The 11,422-nt window shown below is 38.5% G+C and overlaps 2 protein-coding genes across 4 annotated transcripts in view; one reads left to right on the top strand and one right to left on the bottom strand.

Moving 5' to 3' along the window:
* The window catches only part of SLC16A4 (solute carrier family 16 member 4), a 22,689-nt gene extending 16,967 nt beyond the window's left edge, over window positions 1–5,722 (top strand). The window contains exon 8 of the mRNA XM_015563424.1: window positions 5,237–5,722. Coding sequence (XP_015418910.1) covers window positions 5,237–5,361 — 125 coding nt within the window. The 3' untranslated portion in view covers window positions 5,362–5,722. The remainder of the gene's footprint in view (window positions 1–5,236) is intronic.
* RBM15 (RNA binding motif protein 15) overlaps window positions 1–11,422 on the bottom strand; it is a 31,163-nt gene that overhangs the window by 1,414 nt on the left and 18,327 nt on the right. The window lies entirely within an intron of this gene.

The raw sequence follows: 11,422 nt of genomic DNA, 5'->3' as shown, positions 1-11,422 counted from the left end.
GGAAATGAAAAGCACTGCTATTTTGAAACATTATATTTCTAGTAGACCCTGTTAACAAAAGTAGATCTTCAGACAGCAATATAAATACAAAAATAGTGCCTTGGGCAAAAAAAAGCAAGTATATAATCATATTCTCCAACATACAAGTCAAATGTAAGCTGCTTATGTGAAATTCCTAATCTTCTATCCAAAGGCATTTGATGTGTGAGCTCAAAATGTTAAAGGCTCAGTTTCACATAAAAATAAAACCAAGGGCCCATACCGGCTTACTATAAAACAGAACTGAATATAGTTTCCCTCTCTTCCATATACCCCCCCATTCCCAACTGATGAGTGTACATACTATGCTAATATATATTTATATCAATCCCAATTATCTTCTGAAAACTCCTTTAAAATACCAGAAACAATTATTTGATAGCTCAGTATTCATTCAATAATTACTAAGCCCCTTATTAGCACAGCTCTCTGCTAGTTGTTCCGTGGGATACAGAGAAGACAATCTTTTCTTAATGCTCCCCCATCGCTCACTGAGTAATGGCACATACACGGACAGGACTCAATACTAAAACCAGCAACCTGGAACCTCGAACACTGAGAATAGAATGTGCATTCTTCTTCCACTTCATTAACAGAAAATTTAGGTAAGCCATGTATGTCTCCACTTTCTTACCTTTAAATGAAGACTTTCTAAGCTGTGGTATAAAAAGAATGGCTGTAAATTACACTAGAGCTTCACTCAACCCAGAGGGTACTTCACAAAAGTGTTTGTTGTTTTTATCAACAAACTCGAGGAAAGCTATTTCTAAGACCAAATAATTATAAGTCGATTGTACGCCAGCACAAGTTCAAGTTAACAAGTTCCTAAAGGAGAAATACATCTCTCCGCATATAAACCTAAACCAATGGACACAGATAACAGGGGGGTGAGGGCATGAGTGTGTGTGTGTGTGTGTGTGTGTGTGGGTGGGTGGGGGTAATGGGGAGATAAGGACACATATGTAATACTTTAATCAATAAAGAAATTAAAAGTGGGGGGGAAAAGAGAAAGAAAAAAGAAATACCCCTCTCTTGTACTATTATTTGCTTACTTCACAGCTCATCAAAAATACCATGGAGTGAAATTGCACTAACTCTTCATCTGTGTTTTATAAGAAAAGACAGTGGCTAGATGAAAATTCATCCAAGTTTGCCTCTGTCCCACTAACACAGATAAGTTCACCTCCTCATGAAATAATAGGTCATGTTCTAATTATGTCTCTTCCTTCCTCACTTCGGATACAATATTAAACAAATATTACGCCCAGTCCTCACTCCACCTGTTACCAACCACATGCTCCACACACATCAGTCATCTTGGCCTATCGGTTGGGAATTTCTCCATGGCCTGAAACTGTATTTGAAAAACAAACAAACAAAACAACTCAACCTTTTGGTCTGCTCTAAGTCCCTGGAGAATGAGAGGAAGTGGGGGCAAGTGAGAGAGCAGAGCAAGGTTCTCTGTCCTCTAAACCCTGAGGGATGTATTATAACCTCAAGAGGCAAAGAAAAACCATGTAAATTATCTCTTTATCCAGTGATTCCCCCACAACAATGCCCATGCAATTTTATTTTGATTCAGTATTTCCAGGATTGATGACTCCCTACAAAAATATATTAAAAAAAAATCCAAATAGCTCTTTAGTGTGGTTTAAAAAGAAGGGGGGTTAGTCCTTCCCTTGCAAACATATTCCTTTGCAAGGCCAAGGATTTAAGCTTCAAAATCCTAACACAGACCACAATCATTTTAGTAAAACCCACAGCACAGAGCCAATGTCCAAAGCTCACCCAATAAATCTTACTGCAAGTTTCCATCATAAGGCGTTTGGAGAATTCTGCTCTTAAAAGACACTGAGGTTGAAATTTGCTAAGCCACATTTCCCAAGATTACTGAAAATATCTATGTATTTTCCCATCATGGCACTGATAGAAAATACGGCATACACCCAGAGTAAAACAACAAGGCTGCTAACCGCCAGCCAGCAGCTCCCGGTGGCCTGGGGATGAGATCCCGGTCTTGGACCCTTGGAAGCTGGCCCCTGTGCTGCAGCCCATCAGCTGCAAGTTCTGGTTCACCACCATTAGTCTCTTACAGAATTCTCAGCCACTAATTTGAACTAACATCAAGGAACTTTGGAATTAAGGACTTTCTGGGTATATTTCAAGTTTTCACAAGGTGACCAACAGTAAACCTAATAGTACTAATCCTAATAAAAGAGTCATAACTGAGCTCAATCAAGTTCTAAGATATTAAGGTCTGAATACTTTTAATACAGGTTGTTGAACTCATCTTTAAACATGCATGGCTTAACCCATAACATTATGTTAGATAGTTTTAAAATGCTGACATTTTATTAAATGAATTTAAAATCCTAGATTACAAATCAAACTTGACATATTATTCTAATCCCCTTTGTGTTCACTGTAAGAAACTGGTTTACAAGCTAATGAAGGAAGCTGTGCCCTGTCTTCTGAGTTGCTTTAAATGATCATAAGAAACATTATTAGACATTCCTGCCCCAAACATGGGTTACAGAGCTATAGATGAAGTGATTGGAGAACAAGTTTTTGTGCCTGAGAATCAACTGGGCACCAACCAGGATGAAGTACCCTTGCGGGGAACCAATGGGCGACTAACGTGCGTCTCAGGCATCTGGAGACACCCAGGATGTGCTCACAGGGGACTGCAGCGTGGGAAGTTGCTGGCGTGCCTCAGGGGTGGTTACACACACGGAGGGGACACACAGACATACACACTTCCCTGAATTGTGGATGGTACCCAATCACGACTTTCTCTGCTACGGCCACAAATGAACCCAGACTTTTGAATGTCAACTATGTGTGTGTTTCCATTTAAAACAGAGTGGCTTTTGAACTACCAACAATAATTTCTTTTAAAAATATATACTTAGAAGTATTAAAGTGGTAGGGTTAAAAGTGCACCGTTATACAGCTTTTTCATACTATTCTTTAAAAAGTACAGAGATTTGATAAAATCTGACCAATTATACAGCGTTTTTATTTTTCAGTGGTGGGGAAAGGCTAATTATTCCAACCAAATAGAGTGGGGGGGGGACCAAGTTCTGAATTTAACTTACCTAGCAGCCACTTAAAACTAAGCTGATTATGACAACTAATAGATAATTAATCAATAGATAATTAATCAATAATGCACCCTACATTTCATAGATAATTAATCTAATTATTATCTAATTTCATAGATAATTAATCAATAATGCATCCTACATTTCACCTCATATTTGCTATTATAAATAGACTCCTAAAAGTAAATACTCACTGCACATTATAATCCTACTGAATGGCAATTGGGTCATAGAGATAAGATAAAAAAACATATATACTAACATCTCAATTATCAAGTATAAAGAGAAAAAACAGATTTAAGACAAATTATTTCATTAATCTTTAATGTTTCTAAAGCAACATTCTGACTTTCATTGTGTGTCTGTGGGTGAAATTAAAGGCTTATAAACATTTTCTCTGAAAATGTTTTAGGTCCTCTGGGATTTCTTAAAAAACAACTCATTTTCACTACTTTTAGCTGTGCTCTCCTGACCTTTAGCAACACTGTTTATCTCCATACCCAAGAATTTCTAGTCTTTCCCATAGTATTATTTCTAATACTGCTGTATCATACTTCACAGGCTACATTTTGTTCTTTCAAGAATCCGGGCAAAGTTTTTGTTCAATTGAAATATATTGGTAAATTTGCTGTACTGTTGGGACTAAGGCAACAATGACAAGGGATAAAAGGGAGTGTGGTTGCTTTTCACACTCCCTCCTTCCTGGAAATTTCTAGAAGTTGAGAGATTGGTCACCTATTTTTCAGGTATATAAAGGTCAGTCACAATCAACAAGGACTTGTCCTAGTAGGTTTCACCCACTCTTTTGCTTAACTCCAAAAAGCATTTGTGGTCACTGATCAAACAAGGAGTCAATAGGTAAAAAGCAACTTAAAGTTAGCTGAATTTAAGAGGCGATAAAACATTCCATCCACTCATTACATTACGAACAAGAAACATAACGCGAATGAAAAATAACTAAAAACATTTTTAAAGTCTGTTTCAGAGCCAAATAAGAGAACAAAGAGGACAGGGTATACTCTACACTTCCACTGAGAAATCATGTTCCAAGATATAAACAAAAATCAAAAGACACAACGTACATCCCATGAGGGCAGACTTCCATCTATTCTGTTCATGGGTATATCCCCAGTACCCAGAACTGTGCCAGCGTACAGCACCAACATTTTTTAAATAGATAATCAGAATAACAGCTTTAACTCTCTAAGTTCTTTTGGATTTTAAATATAAAAGCCATAATGTAAGTGTGCATTTAAAAACATAAAATGCATACAATCTCTAGAAAAGGGGCTGTCAAGTGTGGTCAGTGGACTCCCCACAGGTCCTGAGACCTTTTTAGGGAGTCTGTGAGGTCAAAACTGTTCTGTTTTTAAAGGGGTTTCACTTAAGTTCTAGTATGTGCCATTAGTCTAAGGATTTCGAGGACCCGTCCCCATTCATGCTTTGAAAGAGCCTGTCAGGGAGAATTTCAGCCATCATTTAACTCACTTGACCAAATAGTCAGTTCCTTTTCATATGCTCAGGGTGTCCTGAACCTTCCCTTCATAGCCCTTATCACTTGCAATTTATGTGGTTAACACCTAACCCCCCACTAAACTGTACAGTCTGCAAGGGCCAGGACCCCGTCTCTTTGGGGTCATTATTGTATCCTCACCCCCTAGCACACTGCTGGGAACAGTAAATACTCAAACATTTGTGTGTGTGTGTGTGGGGGGTCAGTTCTCTTAATATTTTTCTTTGGAAAACATTAGGAATTTACAATTGTTTTCTTTGTAAGAATGGTGCCTTCTAAAAAGATTCATCAGACAATGAAATGGTAGGTGTTCCTAATTATCTCCAACTTCTAAGATCGGAGATGAGTTCTGGGTCCGCAGTGACTGTCTCCATGGGTTGAGTCCCTAAATCAAGTTAAACTGATGCAAGTAACTCCATCACTAGAAATAAGACAGGTACGGAGCTGGGCTAACTTTCCCACAGGTCACAATACAGACTGGTTAAGTACATGAGGGTTCTTTTCTTCGAGAGAAGTTCATGGCTAAGAATGACTATTGGGTAGGTTTGCTTGGCTAACAGAAACCATTCCTTCCTTCCAGGCTGGTTATATGACTACACCCAGACATACGCAGGCTCCTTCTACTTCTCTGGCACGTGCTTCCTCCTCTCTTCACTTTCCCTTTTCTTTGTACCACTGGCTGAGAGATGGAAAAGCAGAGTCTGACCGGAAGGAGAGAGGACTGCAATCAAGTGCAAGCTTAACAAAAGAAAAGCCTTAGAAACAAAAGAAAACTCACAGGAATATGTTACCGGACACAAAATTTCAGAAGAACAGTTTCCTCATTTGTAAAATAAAAAGGCAAAACAAACAGTTTTTAAGTTCCCTTTTCCTTTGCAATTCCTAAGAATAAATTGGTGGTAAGAGAGGGGTAGTAGCATCTGAAAGCATGCCATTTGCTAGTACTTAATAGGTTATCATTTTAATCAGTTAAAGCAGCCACCTTAGTTATTAAATGAAAATCAGAATGTAACTGTAATAATAACCAAACTCTCAATTGTGCGTGGTAATTCAGTCAATAAAATAAGTGAAGGCAGAAAATCATTTTCCTTAATTTAAGGTATTAAATATATCCACTGGTTGACTAGAACTCTGGAATCTGAATATTAAAACTTTATTTAGTGATTGTAATATTATATATACCCCAACAGTTTATCTTTGCTTATTGATTAGAGGTATTTTTTTTCTTTGCGTTATTTTGTTTCTTAAATTAACTTTGATAAACATGTATTGCTATGTAATTTAAAAATGTTAAAGAAATACCCTTTATTTCAAGATCATTTGAATAGTATTCCTGCCCATCCAAACAATACTACTTTGTCCCTACATCTAATTACCTGAAATATTCAAGCTAATTATCAAGATGTTTCTTTAGACCTACAAGTTTTATATGAAAGTTGAATAGGTGGCATTTAATGGGAGATATCCTTAAACTAAAAGATTCTTCTTACATATGGAAAATTATGTTAACTAATTAACAATGCCACTTAGACTAAGAAATTACATGTCAATAGCCACTAAGACTAAGAAATTACCTGTCAATGAGTGCCCTTCTTTACTTGATTTTAAGAAGGAAAAAAACACCTAGAGTTCTCAGTAACACCAATCTCCTTTAGCATCTCCTTCAGAATGCTCCTTTAAACTATTACTGTTGTCATTGTTATTATTATTACATCTTCCCGTTCTTTTTTGCTTTAAAATAGCTACTGATTCCCTACAGAGAAAAATCCTAAACTGAAAGCTTGGTTTTAGCTCCAAAGTATCACACCTTCTCTCACTCCCTGGGGACACCTCTGCGCAAGGTTTGCTACCAGCTACAATCCTACAGGCTCATGTATCCTTCCCAATCTGATTCACTCAAAGGCCACCTCTGAAAAACTTCCTTGGCATTAAAGCATTCTCTCACCTGGAACGCCATCTAAATTTTAACAGAGTTCTATGTGAGCTTACATGTCAACCATCTCCATCGGTCTGAAAGGTCAACCAGGTGGATAATGTTTTATTCATCTCTGCATTCCCCAAGGCCCAGCATAAACTTTGGACCAAATTAATCTGGGTTCCAATCTCAGTTATCTTAAAAATAGTAGTTGGCCCTATTTAAAATGCATAGGGTTTACTTTTAAATGTAAATATCTAACTTTTTTTCATTTGATATATATTCTTTAAAAAACAACCAGAAACTCCACTCCTCTCACATACACAAACAGCAAATATAGTTAATATTAAATCTCAGCTCTGCCACTTGTTACCAGGTGACCTGATAAGTTCCTCCACCTCTCTAAGTCCCAATTTCCTCCTCTGTAAACCAGGATGTCACCAACCTACAGGTATATATTGTGCGGATTAAGGGAACATATACTTGTACCAAGCCAAAAAAACCTCGCACATACAGTACCTTCTAATTTCCTTTATATTATCAAAAGAGAAGAGAAAAGAAATCAATAAATTACTAAAAACCACTTTCCTCCATGCCCCTTTCCCTTTTAAGCAATAATTGTTTTCAAAAGAGCCTCTACCCAGGGTAACTACTTTCCTCCTATGACAGCAGACTGCACATTTTAAGCAGGATCAACCAAAGGACTCCTAGCTGAATTCTGATTTAGGAATCTTAAGCAACAGAGCCGTTTTTCATTCTGCTCGAAGGGAACAGACCCCCTAAACCTGGGTGGTGTGGACTAAGAAAAATCTGAATAATATGTAGACTAATTATTCATTGTAATTAACTCATGATGTTCCTGTTCATTTACTACTTTTCTTGGACAATAGTATAAGATGTTGACACACTTCTAAGAATCCATAATCTGGAAATGCTACCGCAAATCTGTATAGGGTTTCAAGAAAAGCAAAATAGTATATTGATTTCCAGTCTTGTCCCTCAAGAGATCCCTAGGGGACAAAAAGGAAAACAAATATTAGACTTTGGTTATGCCAGTATGTTTGGAGTGGTAGACTGGTGAATAACTTTATTTCAACATCTAATACATACTAGTCACTGAGATAGGTACATTATATATATTGTCTTACTTAATCTTCAGCAGGTACTAAAATGCCCATTTTACAAATGAGTAAGTGGATCAAGAAAGTACACACCCAGTAAGTGGTGGAGTGACAATTCAAACACACGGACACAAAACCCAATGCTTTTTGTTAGGGGCAGAAACAGAATAGTGAGGGCCAGGAATAGTTATAAGAAATATTAATCACGCTCCCTTAATTGTGATCGTTCTGTTCTGATTAAAGAAAGCACATTCTAATCTGGCTGGGAGTTGTATGCCCTGGGCCCTGGGAGTTAACCTTTCAATGCGGTCAATTCTCCTTATCCTTATCTAAGAACTTCCTGGCCTCATGGAAAGGTTAACAATCTTGTTGCTGAAACAATGGCCTTTGCAACCTCCAGCATTGCCTGTAATCGGTAACCATTTTACCAATTCTGATTCCTTTTGCCTACTTCCCCATGCCTGTAATACCCACGTATTCCTTTTGCATACATTCTTATTCCTCTTACCTACTTTGCCATGTAATCTTTGTCCTTCTACCCAATATAAGCAGCTGGTTCATGGGGGGGAGGGAGAGGGCAGAGCAGATTTTCATGCATGACCTGCTGCTCTCCCATGCTGCCAGCAGTATTGGAATAAACACTCATATATGATTCAACGCTGCTCTGCTTAACTGGCTCAAGTAGAGACAGGCAGTCCGGACCCATTTCTTGTCCGGTTTCACTTTCTTTCCTCTCTAGATCACCCTGGCTTCTGGGCATTACCGTGAGTTTATGAAGCTAATTTAATCGAAAGCAGTTATCTTTTAATAAATTTGTTCTAACTCAAATTGTTAGGGGCAAAAATAGAATACTAGGACCTAGCTATGGTTATGGGAAATAGTAACCTTACTGTTAACCATGATTGCCTTGTGTTGGTTAAAGAAAGGGCATTCTGACCTGGCTGGGAGTTGTATGCCCCCAGGGCCTGGGAGTCAACCTTGGAACCATTCTCATTGGTAACGGCCTATTGTCGTGGGAAGATTAATAACCTTGTTGCCCAAACAATGGATCCCACCCTAGCCTCCTACTTCCCCCTGCCTGTGGCCCCTACTTCCCCATGTAATCCTTGTCCCACCCTATATAAACAGCTGGCTTATGGGGGCTTGCAGAGCAGATTTTTGTTGATGACCTACTTGTTCTCCCATACTGCCGGCAGTAAACGCTCATGTATGATTCAGTCCAGTCTCTGCTTAATTGGCTCAATACCATACCATCACTGTTAAAGAATTTTCTGTATACTGGTAGGTCATTAAATACTATTTCTAATACTAACCTATACTTTACAGTACTTTTAAATTTAAGTTCTTTCCCACCTATCACCTCATCATCATGTCAATCCTGTGAGGAAGCTGGAAATGTATCGTTATTCCTGTTATAAATAAGGAACAAAAACAAATGAAAACCAAGTCATTTGCCTAAAGTCCTGGACAGAGCCAATTCTGAAACCTCATTACCAGTGCTCGTTAGATCATGGCCCTTGGTTTCTGTTCTTTAATGATTCTCTAGTTTAAAATTCAACAAAAGCAACAATTATACTTAGGTGGACTAGTGGTAATTTTGTGATCTTTTCAAATAATCTAGGCATTGTGGACGAAAGGGGCCACATGCTAACCTAATAAACTCAGGGAAGGTCTGCGTGGCGGTCTTGTAAACTCAGAGACCTAAAGTAACCACAAAGGATGGTCTGAAATTAAACTTTAACTAAAAGCAGTTATGGTGGGTAGTTACATCCTAGGCCGGTATCTTCGCTGACAAGGTCAACCTTCACCTTAACTGAGCCGATCTGTCCTTTTGCATCTATAACAACATATCCTTGAAATGTCTGGGTAACTTGTAACTTTCCTTTTTCTGGACCCCTTTAAGTGAAGTATGGTAGCAACCATCTCAGGTAGAAACTGTAGTTTAACTCTAACCCTGCTGTTTGGCTTAACAACAGAAAAGTTATTTTGATTTTCTGACTTATATAAATCATCCCATTCGATTAAATACCCTATTGATTGTAATGCAAAATCCCATTTGTTATGTTCATACTGGTCTTAGAAAGCATGTGGCCTGCAGGCCGTAATTTGAGGACCCCTGCTCTAGACTATGGAAGGGTTTCATCTATTTTATGTGATTTTTTCCTATATAAACCTGGTTTTTCCACCATCTTGTTACTATGAGATTTGGGAATGACCCCTCATAGTCCCAGATTGCAATACATGTGACTCTTTAATTCGACTTCTTGAGGCGTCCTTCTGTGATTCGCGGGGTACATTACAACAGAAGCACAACCTAATATGCTGGGCCCCAGGACAGATACCACAAATTCCTTCATCATCATGTTACTTGTTCCTGCACCCACCTAAGTATGTCTATCATTTTACTTTTGATCCAATCCCAGGGGTTTCCCTAGTTTGCTCTCTCCTGCCTCTCTAGTCTATCACCAATGGATTTCATGTAACTCACCTAACCCTTCCCTTTGATTGCAAAGTATAAATACGGATGCAACTGGCCATTCTCCGGAGCATTATCTCAATTCATTGAGGTTCTGCTTCCCAGCATTTGTCAACAGTTTGGCTCAAATAAACTCACAAAAATTATTTACAGGTTTCCATGGTTTTTTACATTAACAGCATATTAATATGATGCTATGTTTGCAAAAAGTTAGCTCCTTGCCCTACCCTTCAGTCTGCTTATATCGGGTAGAAGGACAAAGACTGCATGGGGAAGTAGGCAAAAGGAGTAAGCTGTAGACTGAAGGGTCCCAGGTTCGATTCTGGTCAAGGGCACATGCCTGGGTTGCAGGCTCAATACCTGTTTGGGGGTGTGCAGGAAGCAGCCGTTCAATGATTCTCTCTCATCATTGATGTTTCTATCTCTCTCTCCCTCTCCCTTCCTCTCTGAAATCAATAAAAATATATTTAAGAAAAGAAAATGTCTAAATCTGAATGGCACCATTAAAAAATTTGAATAAACGTGCATAATGGTAAAATCGGCTGTTTCCATAGGAGAAACAACAGTCTATTAATATTGTATTTTAACTGTTTTTAAGAGAGACACGATACAAAACGTGGACAGTGGTTTCTCTACTACCTCAATATAAAACCAAAATCTCAATATTTTTTAAAAACCTTGAGTAGTTTTGAAATGGATGACCAATGGTTCCTGCTGCCTGTCATTATTTGAGCCAATTAAGCAGAAATAGAGGTGAGTCATTTATCAGCATTTATCCCAATAATCCCGGCAGTGTGCGAGAGCAGCAGGTCATCCACAAAAATCTACTCTACCTTTCACAAATTTCATGCATCGGGTCTCTAGTGTACAAATATAGATGTAACCCGCCATTCTCCAGAGCATTATCTCAATTCGTTGAGGTTCTGCTTCCCAGCATTTGTCGACAGTTTGGCTCAACTAAACTCACAAAAATTATTTACAGGTTTCCATGGTTTTTTACATTAACAGCATATTAATATGATGCTATGTTTGCAAAAAGTTAGCTCCTTGCCCTACCCTTCAGTCTGCTTATATCGGGTAGAAGGACAAAGACTGCTATGTTTGCAAAAAGTTAGCTCCTTGCCCTAGCCGGTTTGGCTCAGTGAAAAGAGGTCAGCCTGTAGACTGAAGGGTCCCAGGTTCGATTCTGGTCAAGGGCACATGCCTGGGTTGCAGGCTCAATCCCTGTTTGGGGGTGTGCAGGAAAGCCGTTCA

The sequence above is a fragment of the Myotis davidii genome, unplaced genomic scaffold (assembly GCF_000327345.1).
Source record: "Myotis davidii unplaced genomic scaffold, ASM32734v1 scaffold217, whole genome shotgun sequence".
NCBI classification, from domain to species: Eukaryota; Metazoa; Chordata; class Mammalia; order Chiroptera; family Vespertilionidae; genus Myotis; species Myotis davidii.
The sequence above is the reverse complement of the archived record's forward strand: the minus strand, read 5'-3'. Positions and strand labels throughout refer to the sequence as shown.